At 43.2% G+C, this 17555-nt stretch overlaps 1 protein-coding gene across 14 annotated transcripts in view; it reads right to left on the reverse strand.

Moving 5' to 3' along the window:
- Positions 1-929: 929 nt before the first annotated feature.
- LRRC7 (leucine rich repeat containing 7) overlaps positions 930-17555 on the reverse strand; it is a 503433-nt gene continuing 486807 nt past the window's right edge. For 6 of the 14 annotated variants that reach the window (XM_068239242.1, XM_068239241.1, XM_068239236.1 and 3 more), the window contains one exon: positions 1171-2813. In XM_068239242.1, the coding sequence (XP_068095343.1) occupies positions 2706-2813 (108 nt within the window). In that variant the 3' untranslated portion in view covers positions 1171-2705. The other 8 variants (XM_068239240.1, XM_068239250.1, XM_068239245.1 and 5 more) reach the window with 5 other exon arrangements.

Genomic DNA, 17555 nt, shown 5'->3' on the forward strand with positions numbered 1-17555 from the left:
TAAAACAGGTACATTATTACGCTTTAAAACAGTTTTATGTATGCACAAAAATAATGAATTAACTAAATAAATAATGCACGGACCATCCCTAACTTGGCAATTAACATTGTCTCTGATTGCCGAGAAAATAACATAACTTAATTTTGTAAACTAATTTTTTTTAGGACAACAGAAAGGAATTTTGGCAGTTTGGCGTATGTGAAATAAAGGCTCAGGGATATATCTGAATATATATGAAAGTAGAATATCGGTAACATTTACCAATATTCGACTATTTTAAAGTGTTCATTTTCATTAGTAAAATATCGGTAAATATTACCGATATTTTTCTACAGGTAACCCTAAACCTTCTCTCACACAGAACCCTCCCCCCTCCAAGGCTTAACCCCAATCTCCCCCATGCCTTACCTTAAAAGCCCCCTCTCTGACTCCTAACTAATCTTAACTCCCCCCCAACTCAAACCATGTTCCTGATGCCTAACCTTAACCAACCAAGCCCCCTTCCAAAATTCTACTTGGGCACCCGGCTGCTAATTAACTTTAGTGCTAATGGCAGCCCCCGAACTGTCCATTTACTGCATGCGCCCAAATTTCCTGTTTCTGTTTGATGAACATCATCCATAAGGTAAGGGATTATATACTGTGTATTTATACTTATACAGCGGAGGCAGGACTTAATAAAGAGTTAATACAGAATGAAATACTCAGCTTTATGGCATTTAAGGTGCTATGTTAGGCGTGGTAGTGATTACGGTCACATGGTAGGCATCAGTACATTCGTATGGACTTAGGATGAAAATGCAGCCAACCCTAGGCTCTGAGTATATGCTCTCTATTTGGCCACAAAAACCAGGACTTTTGTAAAGTGTACATGGTCTTGAAATGATTAACATAGGCCTGGCTTGTAAAATAAATTCTAAAGTCCTTATGCATTTATGCTTCGAAAAACCATCCAAATAAACATCTGTTAAATCACTTCCAATTTATTTTCAAAAAAAGTCATTGCAAATGCCCAACGTGACCTTTTGTTGCGTTTTTGTTTTCTGAAACCTCCATTGCTGAAGATGGTTTTCATTCGTCACAACCAGCCACGCTGTAAGAATGGCCTAACGCTGAATCTGAACCGTTTGTAATAGGAGCTCCACTGATGGTCAATGAAATGCTAATAAATTCCAAGTTAATGCAAATGTGATGTTAATATAATACAAAAATGATTTAGCTTGTAATTTGACCAAATCAAAATGATGAGCTACTGCATTTAATAATAATAATAATAAGAAGAAGAACAACAATCAATTCAAAATTATTATTGAACATCTCTAATCAGAACTCAAACTGTTCAGCTCTTGTTAAAGGACAAATGTAACCTAAAAAGTTAAAGTTATATACTCACCTAAGAGGACGGAATGCTCTGGATGCCATGGAGCCTTCCTGTTTCTCTCTTTGTCTCCTTATTCCTTCGCTGTGCCTCCTGTTCCAGCCTCTGACTTTACCGTTGAAGAGGCCTTCGGGTCTCCTTGAAAAGCCACATAAGTACTCAGGTCTCTGAGTACTACCTGAGTACTTCTGAAGAGGACCTGCTCAGTACTGCAGTCTTTAGAAGTACAGTATTCGGAGTTCCGAAGACACAGCTGGCGGGAGATTTGAACTGGGGCCCAGCAGAGGAATGAAGAGACACAGATAGTAAGGCTCTAGCCCACAGGTGTCGAACTCCAGGCCTGGAGGGCCAGATTCATGCCAGTGTTTAGGATGGACTGAGAAAGAGGAATGTGTTCTACCTGATAGGCCACACCTTTCCTGATTCAGACCCATCAATTAATTTGAGCTGTGCCAAAAATGTGTGAGGACCTCGGCCCTCAAAGTACCGGTTTGACATCTCTAAGGGATCCAGAGTTTTCCCTCCTCTTCAGTAACTATCTAACTTTTTTATTTTTTTAGGTTATAGTTGTCCTTTAAGAGCTCCACCCAGAAGCAACCTGTATCTCTACCGCCATCTGCTGTTGCTGCACCACTATAAAATTATTAAACATATATTCAGGAGATGTCCAGTCTGATCAGGTTTAGCTTTTCCTTTTTTAAATAAAGTCGACGGCATTGATTCTATACATTTAAAGTGTTTTCCATAAGGCATAAGTATCTATTTCATATATATATACATATATATATATAAAAAGGGACTATTAATTCAGCGTACATCTTTAATAAATACTTTCTTATCAATTTTCCTCTGTTCATTAAGAAAATATTATTCTGTTTTGTAATTATTATTATTTTTTCGTATAGAAGTCAAAATATGACTTTGCAATTCCTTCTAAGTTTTTTTTCTTTTATGTTCTATATAAAAGGCATATACAATGTTGAGGCAGTGCTTGGTGGCGATTTCGGTAACCAGAAGAGCTTCTTGTGTGCTTTCGCGCTGTCAAAATTAGGAGATCCACTTTGGGAAGAAACTTAATTTTTGTTTTCTTTATAAAATTGCACCACTGCTCAGCCCAGCCTCAGGCTAAGAATTAGAACTAATACATTGTTATCCAAGGAAAAGTTTTTGTACATAGATCGTGTCCATCAATAATAACATAGCATCTACATTTGGCACTGCATTTTGCCATTGATCCAGCAATTGGCAAAAACGATGAAGAGAGAGAGAAAGAGAGAAAAAAAAGAGAACCTGTCTAACGGATATAGTCACTGTTTATAAAAAATATTTAGACAGCAAGCTCACGTTGAATTACAAGGTCTACAGTGGTCTGAAAACTCTTCAAGAGCGCGACGGCCTTCTCGTGCTCCATATTTACAAAACTGTGTCCATTGGCCTGAAATGCAAAGAGAACAAAAAATGGAAATTTAATTTTTTTAAAAATTGTATTAGAGTTTTACAAACAACATGTATAAATACCTACAATGTAAAATGATTATAGTCAAGGCCAGATTTATACTTTTTGTGCCCCTAGGTCAAGTATGTTGTGGCTCCTCTTCCATGTGCAGCAGTGCCCCTCCTGTTCCACGTGCAACCCCCTTTCCTATGAAGCAACTTATCTTTTATGTTCAGGTACCCCCTTGGGTTGCTGCCACCCAAGGCCAGGGCCTTTGTTGCCCTTCCATATATCTGGCCCTGATTATAGTAGAGAGAGTTCTCTGTGTGAGAATAGGGTTAGGCATCAGGTGGGGGTCGGTTAGGGTTAGGCATAAGTGGGGTGGGAGTCATTAGACATGGGTAGAAGGACGGCCATGTGTGAGAATAGAGTTAGGCGTCTGTAGTGGGTTGGTTAGGGTTAGGCATCAGGTGGGGGTCGGTTAGGGTTAGGCATAAGTGGGGTGGGAGTCATTAGACATGGGTAGAAGGACGGCCATGTGTGAGAATAGAGTTAGGCGTCTGTAGTGGGTTGGTTAGGCATCAGGTGGGGGTCGGTTAGGGTTAGGCATAAGTGGGGTGGGAGTCATTAGACATGGGTAGAAGGACGGCCATGTGTGAGAATAGAGTTAGGCGTCAGTAGTGGGTTGGTTGGGCATCGGTAGAAGAAAATCTCTGTGTGAGAATAGGGTTAGGTTTAGCTTTAGTAAAACATAAGTAGCATCTGTAAAACTATCAATATTCAACTATTGTGCAGTTCTAATTTCGATATTCTACTTGCTGCTATTTCCGACGCCCACATTTCCCCAGCGCCCGTGTTGCATGTACGCCTGTAAGTAAAATATTTAAAAAAAAAAAAACTTTTTTCAACAGTTATTTATTTATTATAAAAAGAAAACAGTTTTTGAAAGCTAAAGTAATAAATGCTGATGCTTCAACAGAGGTAAAGGATAGTTTCCAAAAATCCTGTAATGATCAAGTACAGCAGTTATTAAAATATTATACTAAAGGCTGCAGCACTGTGTAACAGAGGTGTAACTATAGATGCAACAGCCCCTGAAATTGAGAGGAGAGGGGCAACTACTCATGCACCTCCCTGCCTCCGGTACAGGGATCCACCCTGCAGATCAGGCGTTGTTCTGGTCACACCTTCAAGGGTGGGGGGACCATAATGGCCACACTTGTTATTATGCCATGGCCGAGGAAGGGAAAGGGTTATGAGTATTGAATGGGGGGGGGGGGGGAGTTGGGCATCAAAGTTTTGCTGGAGACTCCCAGGATTTCTAGTCACACCCTTGATATGTACACACATATCCTCCATGTATACATGGTTGTCAAACAGTATTGTCGGCAGTCATAACAGCTTTTTCCTGGAGTATATCAGGATATACCAGTAACTGGTGGCTATGGAATGTGTGAAAGCATGCCCATGTCAAGGCAGGAGTGTAACTACAGGGGAGAAGCTACTGGGATTGCAGGGGGGGGGGGGGGGGGGGGCTACAGCTGTAAGGGGACCCAAAATACTACTTCTCTCCCTCTGATAAAGGGATCCATCCTTCAGATCAGGTGTTTTTGTGGCTACACTTGTTTTAGGACCCTTGCAAGATGCCCCCAATGTTGTGAGGATCACCAGGGGTAGGCAAGGGAAATGGTGTGAACACTGGGGCCTCAAGTTTTGCTGGGGGGGGTCCAGGACTTGTGTCACACCACTGTTTTAAGGCATACTCATAGGGCCTTTTTTCAGTAAATAGAGCAGACAATTTATTTCTGCATTGCAGTAGATTGTCCAGGATCACCACTCATCGCGGCTTTCGTGTCTCTCGTGTTCCATGTCCAATAATCCGGCTGTAACTTTTACTGAGTAGGAAGGAATAATGTCCAATAAATCAGCACAGTGAGAATAGTACAATTCTCCTGCCACCTCCATTTACAAATCATGGCTGAACCTCTTGTCATATCCGGATATCTTTTACATTTTCAGTATATCGGTGATCTAGCCTGTTGTCAGGAGAGACAAAAGAATACCTTCCGAAACTGGCAAAAATAGCTACGCTAAGGCCGCTTCTCCACTAGCAGCTGAAGGCGGTGAATTCACCAACTGTCAGCCGATGCAGGTAAAATGGGCGCAGCATAAAGCAAAGGGCAGTTTCTAGGCTAAATTGCACCCAGGGCGAGGGTGTAAAAATTACGCCCCCTAACCAACCACTCCGTGGATCCGTGAACCCTTACTCTTTAGGGACAGTCACACAGCCACAGGTCACAAGTAGATCTGCCTACTAACTAGTGACCAGCCACTCATCCAGGAGGAAGCAGGGACCAGAAAAGAACACAGGTAAAGAGAGCCCAGAAAGCCGACTCTTCCATGGGCGCCACGCACTGACAGCCTGCAGTACCGCTACAGGACATGGGGTGTCATCACGTGGTGGTGAGGATGACTTAACGTCGGACGCAGGCAGCCCAGGAGTCAAGGAAGGTGATCGCGCTGGTAATCTTGTTTCTTCTTCCATTTGGCTGCACCGCACGTCACCAGCTCCCTAGCGGTTATGTCCTTCTGCCTGCGCCCCCCTTCTTCTACTTGCTGATCTGCACCCATGGTGGTCACCCTGCCCACACTGCCCAAGAAACAGCCCTGAGCACAATGTTATGAGCAGCTTTTGCGGCGCCCAGAGTATAATAAGGGTGCACAGTACTTTACTAGGGTGCACTTATAAGTCACTAGATTTCCATGTGCAGCCCCCTCTTCCATGTGTAATGTACAGCTCCTCTTTTTCATGTACAGCTCTCTTATGCATCAGCTCCTCTCTTTCATGCATTGCTCCCCATCTGCAGCCTCCTAATCCTCATACAGCAACCTCTCCCATGTCCAGCTGCCGCTTGGTCAGCATGCGCCTATAACCAAGGCCTGTGAAGCCTTTCCAGAAATCCAGTTCTAAATTGGAATACTCTTTATCTGGCTTAGCTGGAATTTTTTAATGTTGGGTACTCCGGCAGACCATTTATATGCACTAATAAGTTTTATTTGAACTTCCTACTATGCTTATGTAGCTTTACACCAGTCTTTCTCAATCAGCGTTCCCTGGAACCCCAGAGTTCTTTAAAGAGAAACTCAACCAAGAATTGAACTTTATCCCAATCAGTAGCTGATACCCTCTTTTACATGAGAAGTATATTGCTTTTCACAAACAGACCATCAGGGGGCGCTGTATGACTGATTTTTGTGCTGAAACCCCTCCCACAAGAAGCTCTGGGACCGCGGTACTTTTGGCAGTTTGTTACAATGTAACAATGTTCACAGACAGGAATTAGCTGCTTACAGCTGTCTCCAACAGCCAAAACAGCTAGCAGCAGCTACATAACCTGCCCACAGTAAAAATGTCACCATGTAATAAATGTCAGAATGTAAATCGGGGAGAGGAAAGTTTTTACAATGAGCAAACACTGACTAAATCATTTATACATAATTATGGTAAAAAATGAAGCACTTTTTTTATTACATTATTTTCACTGGAGTTCCTCTTTAAGTACTTTGCAGGGATTCCCTGGCATTTCTCCTCTTCGAGGTGAGCTGCCTCAGCTGTCAGGTTGAGAAACTTTCAAAATGATGTCCCTGGTTTCTCCGTGTCCTCTTTACTAATTTTCTCCCCATCCTGAATTCTAGCTTCCCTACTTGTTCATCACTGGTGCAATCGCCACAAGACTGCTATCACACATTACACTGGTGATGACGAATAAAATGTGGGATGCCAGAACTAAAGACGTGTGTACATCAGATGGAGAGGAAGCAGAAAACCCTAACACTGGGCAACTTTAATGGGGTATGCAATGATGGAGGGTATGAAATGTCTGCCCTGTAAAGGAGAAACAGGGAACAGGGACTATTACAAAAATAGTGTTTAATCTCACTCACTTTTAATGACCAATTCTATAAAATAAATGCCCTCTGTCTAGTTTAGGGGACCCCTAAATAGGGAACCTCATAGGGAAAATGCCACTGACCTGACTGATTGGACGCCACCCTCTTGAACGGCTAGGTTTCAGATAGGTTGTAGTAAACTACACCCACACTATTCAGCCAATCACAAGGCTTTGTGCTGTAGAGGGTGCTGTGATTGGAGAAACGTTCCCTATGAAGTTTCCTGCCGAGTCCCCTAAACTAGACTAGCGGCATTAGTTGGCTTTGCAGACAACAATGGCAAATTGATAGGTTAGATACAAAAATATTGTTTCTCAAAACAATTCTATAAAGGATATACACATTATTACCAGGCCAGATACATCTCACTGGTTCAAACTTACTCAACCCAAATAACAAATCCTTTCTAAAAATGTTAGGAGAGGTGTAGACACTTAATAAAAAAATAAACTGTTTGTGTGAAGCCTGGGTCTTTACAGGCTGTAGTATTGTTGTGAAAATTCAGAAGAGTTGCAGCAATCAGTACAGACTAAATAAAAACAATAAGGTCCTGTACACACTGCTGCGCTTTTGAAATCGCAAAGCCTTTATGAAAACAGAAAAATCGCATCGCACCAGTGTGTATAGGTCTTCACAATTTTCATGATTTTTCAGAACACCTTGCAATTAAAAAAATGAATGCGATTTTAAAAGCGCAGCAGTGTGTACAGGCCCTTAGTCAGGGTTCAGTTTTTTATATTATAATTTGCAATTGTATGCAAATTTTCAAATGGTCTGAAAGCCTGCATGCAAAAATTAAAGGACAACTGAAGTGAATATGGAGGCTGCCATTTTTATTTCCTTTTAAATAATACCAGTTGCCTGGCAGCACTTCTGATCTATTCAGCTGCAGTAGTGTCTGAATAACACCAAGACCTGATGTTATTGACCGTACAATATTTACATCCTCAAATTATTGAACAACAAAAGGAGATAGAACGCTTAACATCTGAATTGTTGGCTAAAGACACTATAGCTGCTTATAATACCTTTAAGGAGCAGCTTGATGTAACCATTGAAGAGTTGAGGAACAGCATCCTGAAGGGAAAATTGGATAAATTCAAAAGAGACACCGCGGACTACGAAAAGAATCGGGTGTATAGCTGGGGTTTGATCCGAAGATTAGCTAGACAACTGAGAAAGAACCCCCCACCAGCAGAGGGAGCATCTGACTCTGACGTGAGTGAGCCGGATTACGGCACCCCTTTTTCCTATGACCGGCCCCCAGATACGATGGGGGGACGTGGTGGTCGTGCGAGGGGAGGAAGGGGCGGAGCCAGAGGCGGAGGCGGACGCGGAAGAGGCGCAGGGGGACCACAGAGACCGCAAGGAGTTGTTCCCTCAGCCGAATCGGCCAGTGACCCGCAGTCAACAGTAATAATGTGCCGCCCGGAAGCATTTACAACACGGCGAGATGAGGTAACAGCCGCCGGAGGTAAGCAGCCACAGAAAGTCATGCTTGGTGTGGGGGGGGTGAAGAGACTAATGAGCAGAGTGGGCTGCAGGACATTGTGATTGATGGACATAGCCAGCAAAGCCCTATTAATACCAACAGTACAACGCTTACTGATAGAGATCAGAGGGTGATTAACATCTCAGATCGGGTATTGTCTCCAGCTGAACTTTCATTGCTTGATAAGGGATTAGGATTTGTCCCCACGAGCAGTATCAACATGTTCAATGTAAAGACAGATCTGTATAAATACACCAGGAATGTGAAGTGGCATGTGTGGCATAGTTTGCAAACACCTAAAAAGGGACCTTTGATCCGTCCAGCGGATATTGTAGAGATACCCAGTAGACTTAGAACCCGGTGTAAGACTGATCCACCATTCTCCAGTGGGACATTGGATTTATTTGAGAAATTGGTGTTGAAGGAGACGGAGAAAGCTGTCAAGGGGAAAAGGTTACTAAAGGGGCATAATCTGACGAGAGCAGAGAATGCTGCTTTGAGAGACTTAAAGGGTGATCCGACGATAATTATTAAAAAAGCGGATAAGGGGGGTGCAATTGTTATACAGAATCGCAAGGACTATATTGGTGAAATTCAATGACAGCTGGGGGATGTGAATATGTATAAAATATTACCCAGAGACCCTACTTTACAATTCAAGCAGGAGATAGATATTTTATTAGATGATGCAGTTGAGACAGGGTTAATATCTAGGGATCTATCGATAGCTTTGAAAAAAGATACACCAAGAACCCCGGTGTTTTATACATTACCGAAAGTGCATAAAGATTTATACCATCCCCCCGGAAGACCTATAGTGTCGGCAGTAGATTCCCTCTTGGAACCCCTTGGCATCTTCGTCGATACATGGCTTCAGCCCATAGTTAAAGCTGATGAACGCTGTCTGAGGGATACTACACAATTTCTGAATGTATTGAACCGCATGGATGCTGGCGAGATACCTTATCTGGTCAGCATGGATGTGGTTAATTTATATAATAATATAATCCATGAGGAGGCGTTACTTCCTGTTAAAGGAAGACTTATGAATGAAGAAAGGATCTCTAATGAGATGCTCGTGTTCATTATGTCATGTCTGGAATTTTGTATCTCCCATTCCTATTTCAGGTTAGGTGATGAATGCTATCTGCAGTGCCTCGGGGTGCCGATGGGGGCCCCTTATGCCCCTACTGTGGCTAATATTGTTATGTCTGATTTTGAAAAGGTCAAATTTTTGGGTGCGGAGGCTCCTGTCGGCACCTGGGGGTACTGCAGATTTATTGATGACCTGTTCTTTGGTTGGACGGGATCGGAGGAGGAGCTGCGCTTGTTTTTCAATGAATTGAATGAAAAACATACCACATTGAAATTTAAGATGGAATTTGATAGGCAGATCTTGCATTTTTTAGATGTGGAAATAATTAAAAACTCGAATGGATTCGATACTGATTTATACCGTAAAGACACGGATAAAAATGGCTTCTTGCTGGCTAGCAGCTGCCATCCTAGGCCTTTATTGAATGGCCTTCCAAAAAGTCAATATATACGGTTGAGACGGATCACGTCAAGTGATACATTATATTGGAAGCAGGCGCAGTTTCTAACTCAGGATTTTGTGAGAAGAGGTTACAATCAAAAATTATGTGAGGATTATGCAATAGAGGTGGGAGAGATAGCGAGAGAAACATTGAGGACGTATAGGGAGCATGAGCAAGAAGTTGATAGTGAGGTGAATTTTGTGACCACGTATTGCAGGGAATCCTGTGTTTTACGTGATACAGTCTTGAAGTTCTGGCCTTTGGTTGAGGCGGATGCCCAGTTGGCCCATACATGCAGGTTGCCCCCAAGGTTTGTGTATAGGAAGGCGAAATCTGTTAGGGATACCCTGGTGCGGGCAGATATTGGTAGATCCAGACCAGCTAGACAGTTATTCCTGGGGGAACCCAAAAAAGGTACATTCCCTTGTTTAAGTTGCCAACACTGTAATGCTATCATCAAGGGCCCTATTGTAAATCACCCCATGACTGGTGAATCTATTCACTTGAGGGACTTTGCCACGTGTGATACCAGGGGGGTCATATACTGTATGTCATTTAGTGCCCATGCGGTCTGGCCTATGTTGGCCAGACTTCCAGAGATATAAAAACACGGTTAAATGAACATAGGTGCCATATACGCAATCCTGAGTCCCTGAGAGAAAGGATGGAAAAGGAGGAAAAGGAAAAGGGTAAAAAGAGAGGGTATCCCCTAGCAAGACATTTTATTGATATGAGGCATAGTGTCAGTCAACTTAGGTGGCAGGTTCTTGAAGTTGTGCAAACACAAGAAGGAAGAGATTTTAGAACTCGATTACTGAGAAGGGAGGCATGGTGGATGGACCGATTGGGCACGCAACTTCCTCATGGCCTTAACGAAGACTTTAGTCTGAAATGTTTCTTATGAGTGTTTTATAGCTGTTCTCTATGGATAGGGTTAATCTGTGAATAGAAGTATGTGCCCGCCCACTGATGTGTCAGTCGGGTGTGTCTATGTCACAGCAGGTTATATATTGTAGAGATGTGAACCAGGTGATTGAGCACTTGAGAAAGGGCCTCACGCCCGAAACGTTGTGCTGTATTTTTATGCTGTATAACCGCTGCAAATAAATATGTATTCTTGAAGAATCCACATGTGAAGATTGGTTGAGTCCGGATTGGGTCTTTCATCGACTTGAATTGTGTATGGAGGTGTGATGGAGCCTCTTTCCAGTCTGTGACTCCCAACAATATCAAGCTTCAAGCTGAGGCCCGCAGGTTACATGTTGTGTTGTTCTGAATAACACCAGAAACAAGCATGCAGCTAATCTTGTCAGATCTGACAATAATGTCAGAAACACCTGATCTGCACGCATGCGATTTTAAAAGCACTGCGCAAGCGCAGCAGTGTGTACAGGCCCTTACAGCTCATTTAGCTCATGAACAGTCTCCACCATTCAGGCAAACTTGTTATGTTAATCACTGATGCCCATTTAAGTTGGCCATACATCACTCGATTGAGTGGTTGATCGACCATCTGATTTAATAATCATTACCGAATTGGATGAAAAACTGTACCGCCAAAAGCACTCCTGATTGGCAATGCAACTAATTTTGTCCCAAAATTAAACATGCTTAATCGGGTGCACGGTGGTACGGGCATGCGATCATTGAACAATGAATGTGACGGTGCATGCATGAAAAAAGGGCACAGTGAACAAAAAGGGCCCGACTGGATAACGAAATGGAGCCGGTGGATAACGAAATCTGATAACAATAAACATCGTTGTCAAACTTGGTTAACGATAAATACCGTTGTAAAAACAGACCGGAAATAATAACAAAAAGATATTAATGTTAAAAATCGTTCAAAAAAAATACAGCTTAACCCAGCCCTACTCTCACACAGAGCCCTCCCCTTGTGGTGCCTAAAACTAACCACTCCCCTGGCGGTGCCTAACCCTAACCACCCTCCCTCCCAGTGGTGTCTAACCCTAACCGCTCCCCCTGGTGGTGCCTAACCCTAACCACCCCCTGCTGTTGCCCAACCCTAACCATTCCCATGGTGGTGCCCTAACCCTAACCACTCCCTCTGCAGAAACACCCTTTTACACATAAAAACAATAATATCTTTGATAATGTAAAATCTGTACATAAACATGAAATAATATGACAAAAACTATAATGTAGCAAGCTTCTAAAACCATAACATACTTCAAAAACGATATTTATTGTGGCGTCCTATTTTCTGCTTTTTTTCGCATATTAACGATAACTGCATTAGAGTCTACGGCGGCGCCCTTTTCGCCCACCCTCAGCCGGCGCCCTTTTTTCCCTGCTACCGTGACGGTAAACCCTGGTCATTGTCCCCCTCTAGTATAAATGAACCGGGGGGGGGAGACATCCAGGGGCAGCGTCACAATTGTCTACCCAAATTGTCTACTTCGGGGTATCTAAGTTTTTTCAGGTTGCTTTAAAGTGAACCTGTAGCAGGGCAGGAAAAAAAATGTTAGATACCTATGGAGAGGGCAGGCTCTGGATCTCATAGTAACTTCCCCACTGAAGTTACTTGACCTGCAGGTCGAATACCATTTCAGCACTGCTTGTGCAGGTTTCGTAAAGTACTCACCTCCCCGATAGAGATGGCCAAAACAGTTCGCCAGCAGACAGTTCCCAGTGAACTTGGGCTGTTTGCCATTTGCGTTTAACGCAATTTAATAAAGAAAATTAAATTTGCATTTACATTTTACATTGAAGTCAATGGCCGCCGACTTTAGCCGTTACTAGCAAAGCCCCCTTACATGCTAGAAACACCAAATTTGTATGTATGAGAAGGAAGGCAGTGGGAACAAGAAAAAAGACCTTTTTGAGAAAATCGATTTTAAAGTTCTTGTTCTAAGTGTGGTAAATATTTTTCAATGGCCACGGACTAAGCGGTTAATAGCAAAGCCCCCGAACGTGCTAGAAACCCCAAATTTGCAGGGTATGTTAAGGAGGGCAGCAGAAAAAGAGGAAAACATTTTTTTCTCAAAAAGACCTTATCGTTTTTTAGAAAATGAGACAGGCAGCAGCAGATTTGTAATCCCATCCCAATCACTGCACCTGTTCACTGGTGTTCAGTGCACCTACCTACATACCTATGTGAGCGCACGCATTGTTAATACCACCAGTCATTGCACCTGTTCACGGCGGTACCTGTGTGTGTGTGTGTGTGTGTGTGACAGGTGCACATTTGTAATACCCATCACTGCATATACCTACCTGTTGTGTTCAGTGTACCCACCCACCTACGTGGGCGTAACAGTATGATATTTAATACCACCAGTCACTGTACCTGTTCACGGTACATACAGTGGTGTGAAAAACTATTTGCCCCCTTCCTGATTTCTTATTCTTTTGCATGTTTGTCACACTTAAATGTTTCGGCTCATCAAAAACCGTTAACTATTAGTCAAAGATAACATAATTGAACACAAAATGCAGTTTTAAATGATGTTTTTTATTATTTAGTGAGAAAAAAAAATCAAAACCTACATAGAGCTGTGTGAAAAAGAAATTGCTTCCTGAACCTAATAACTGGTTGGGCCACCCTTAGCAGCAATAACTGCAATCAAGCGTTTGCGATAACTTGCAACGAGTCTATTACAGTGCTCTGGAGGAATTTTGGCCCACTCATCTTTGCAGAATTGTTGTAATTCAGCTTTATTTGAGGGTTTTCTAGCATGAACCACCTTTTTAAGGTCATGCCCCAACATCTCAATAGGATTCAGGTCAGGACTTTGACTAGGCCACTCCAAAGTCTTCATTTTGTTTTTCTTCAGCCATTCAGAGGTGGATTTGCTGGTGTGTTTTGGGTCATTGTCCTGCTGCAGCACCCAAGATCGCTTCAGCTTGAGTGGACGAACAGATAGCTGGACATTCTCCTTCAGGATTTTTTGGTAGACAGTAGAATTCATGGTTCCATCTATCACAGCAAGCCTTCCAGGTCCTGAAGCAGAAAAACAACCCCAGACCATCACACTACCACCACCATATTTTACTGTTGGTATGATGTTCTTTTGCTGAAATGCTGTGTTACTTTTACGCCAGATGTAACGGGACACGCACCTTCCAAAAAGTTCAACTTTTGTCTAGTCGGTCCACAAGGTATTTTCCCAAAAGTCTTGGCAATCATGGAGATGTTTTTTAGCAAAATTGAGACGAGCCTTAATGTTCTTTTTGCTTAAAAGTGGTTTGCGCCTTGGATATCTGCCATGCAGGCCTTTTTTGTCCAGTCTCTTTCTTATGGTGGAGCCGTGAACACTGACCTTAATTGAGGCAAGTGAGGCCTGCAGTTCTTTAGATGTTGTCCTGGGGTCTTTTGTGGCCTCTCGGATGAGTTTTCTCTGCACTCTTGGGGTAATTTTGGTCGGCCGGCCACTCCTGGGAAGGTTCATCACTGTTCCATGTTTTTGCTATTTGTGGATAATGGCTCTCACTGTGGTTCGCTGGAGTCCCAAAGCTTTAGAAATGGCTTTATAACCTTTACCAGACTGATAGATCTCAGTTACAGTACTTTTGTTCTCATTTGTTCCTGAATTTCTTTGGCTCCTGGCATGATGTCTAGCTTTTGAGGTGCTTTTGGTCTAATTCTCTGTGTCAGATAGCTCCTATTTAAGTGATTTCTTGATTGAAACAGGTGTGGCAGTAATCAGGCCTGGGGGTGACTACAGAAATTGAACTCAGGTGTGATAAACCACAGTTAAGTTATTTTTTTAACAAGGGGGGCAATCACTTTTTCACACAGGGCCATGTAGATTTTGAGTTTTTTTTCCTCACTAAATAATAAAAACCATCATTTAAAACTGCATTTTGTGTTCAATTATGTTATTTTTGACTAATAGTTTACGGTTTTTGATGAGCCAAAACATTTAAGTGTGACAAACATGCAAAAGAATAAGAAATCAGGAAGGGGGCAAATAGTTTTTCACACCACTGTATGTGTGACAGGTGCACATTTGTAATACCCATCACTGCATATACCAACCTGTTGTGTTCAGTGCACCCACCCACCTACGTGAGTGCACGCAGTGTGATATACCACTCCGTGCATACCTGTTAACTGCACCTGTGTGACTGCACATTGTATTAGTCAAGTCAGTGCATACCTTTCACTTCAGCCCCTCCAATATGGACAAAACAAAAGGCAGAGCCAGGGGCAGGCCACCTGGCAGGTCTGTTCGAGGTCACGCTGATGTAATTTTGTGCGGCCCTCGACCAAAGTACAGTGTTCAGAAGAAGGCACGTGCCATCAACCCCCAATATTGTCAGGACGTAGTTGACTATTTAACACAGAACACGTCATCTGTCTCAGCTTCCGCACAGAAGCGTGACATATCTTCCTCCTCCTGCTCTGATTCTGGCACCCCACTTAACACTCATTCGGCCGCCACCACCAAAGTGCCATCACCCCAGGGCTCAGCGGTGTGGAAATTTTTTTGTGTGTCTGCCTCAGATGAGAGCAATGCCATCTGTACTCTCTGCCACCGAAAATTGAGCCGTGGAAAGACCGGGTAGGGACCAACTACCTTACGAAGGCACATATTACAAAGCAGAAACTGCAATGGGATGACCACCTGAGGAAAAGCAGCACACAAAAGCAAAGCCACACACCGAGGTGGAAGATACCAGGCCGCAATTTTTTCTCATAAAAGGCGATACCTAAACAGTACCGTGAGGTTTAAAGGCAAGTGGTGACAACTCTGGCACACAGCGTTGGGTCAAGGGTCCATCTGACTACGGATGCCTGGTCTGCAAAGCATGCTCAGGCCTGCCCGAAGACTAAGTCAGTCCCCACACACAGCATCTCTGCCTGCACGCCGTGTGACTGCCTGCCCCAAGACTAAGTCGCTCCCCACACAGCATCTTTGCCCACAGGCCGGTTGACTGCCTTCTCCGCCACCACCAACAGGGTCCAGGACTCCAGGTGGATTCCTGAATGTTTAAGGCCGCTGCTAGCAGCGGCCGCTATAATAATTTTTCTGGTGCGTGTACATGCCTACCTAATTTTTCTGGCTGCACTGCAGCTGCAACAACAAAACAAAAGGCATATACATGTGTCAATTCCCCTTCGTGATTGTTACCTTGCCGCGGTGAAGGGGCTTGGGTATCACAATGAAGCAATGACCGCCGGCTATATGAGTGTCTTGGGGTGGGGGGGCACACCCATGATAATAAGGTTGTTGCTTCATTGTGGACAGACCAAATTTGGTCAGCTGGACAGTCACTGTTCTGTCATTCAGCTACCTCAGCGCGACGACCATATGGGATGGAAAGCCGCCATCACCTGCACTCTCATCATGGTGCGCACCAGTCCAGCACGGCTGTCACAACACAAACAGCTGTTTGCGGTGCGTTACACAGTGAGTTTGGTGTGTCAGTGTGAAGCAGTACTCTAATTACACTCCCTGATTGATGTATACACATGCAAGGTGTTTTAAAGCACTTTAGTCCTGCAATTTAGCATTCAATGTGATTTCTGCCCTTAAACCGCTGCTTTGCATCAAATCCAGATTTTTCCCTAGGACTTTTGGCGTCTATCCCACTCATCCATGGAAAAACTCAGATGTTAGACCCCTTGAAAGTTTTCAAAGTTCGCCTCCCCATTGAAGTCTATTGCGGTTCGCGAAAGTTCGCAAGTTCGTGAACGTTTGTGGAGGTTCGCGAACCTAAAATCGGAGGTTGGGGCCATTTCTACCTCCTGCTGGCAACTATCTACGATAAATTACTTAGTTGTATTGATAAATGGCACGATGAGCTTGGCAAAGAATTCTCTAAAGAGCAGTGGGATTAATCTTTTATCTTGACCTCTGTCTCCTCACTTTGTGGTAGAGGAAAGGAAAATTCTTATAAAATAATCTCCATGTGGTATAGAAGCCCTGTACAGCTTAATCTAATCTATCCTGATTGCCCAAGCATGTGTTGGAGGTGTCAACAGTCTGAGGGGACTATGTCACATGTGTGGGTAACGTGTGCTCTCTTAAATAGATTTTGGAAATCCATTCAGCTAATTATTAAGTGCTTAAACATCAAGATTGAGCTCACTCTTGAAGTTGTCCTACTCATGATTCCTACTCCCATTAGGAAATTTGAGAAATCACTCCTGAGACATACTGTATATTGGTAGCAGCAAGACTCACTGAGGTTCTGGAAGCTCTGTGGCTCCTACTTTGGGCAACTGGATGGTGGAGATGGAAGATATCCGTGTTATGGAGGAAATAGTTCAAGAGTCTCACAGTAGACTTCTCAACCATCAAAATTCATGGCTTTTATGGAATATATTTACTGAATCCGAGGAGGGCGAGGCTATCTTGTCTGGTTCAGAGCCTGCGTAGGCAGGAAGAACTGCTAGGCTTACATACAGGTAGGGAGGTGGCCCTCTCTATGCCTCTTTTTCATTTCTCATCTCTCTTTTCTCTTCTTTTCTTTCTCTCTGTTCTTCTCTTCTTATTCCTCCTCTCTTCTCTATATACTTCCCTATTTACAACTTTATGGGAACTTGGGTTTGATAGATCTAAGACCAGGTGCAAACAGACCCTGTGATCAGGTTGTTCCATAGTTATACTCAACTAAACGGTCTCAGCTTCAGGGACCTCTGTGATGCCCTTTGGGTATTGGTCCCATTATAGTAATGCCTTCTTGGATGTTAAAACCGTTTATGTATATCCATAATGTTTGAGATAATATTATATTATAATGACCTGTGTCTTCTGTGTTGCTGGTGGAACTGTGTTATCTTTGTATTTC

This window comes from Hyperolius riggenbachi, chromosome 6 (genome assembly GCF_040937935.1).
Source record: "Hyperolius riggenbachi isolate aHypRig1 chromosome 6, aHypRig1.pri, whole genome shotgun sequence".
NCBI classification, from domain to species: domain Eukaryota; kingdom Metazoa; phylum Chordata; class Amphibia; order Anura; family Hyperoliidae; genus Hyperolius; species Hyperolius riggenbachi.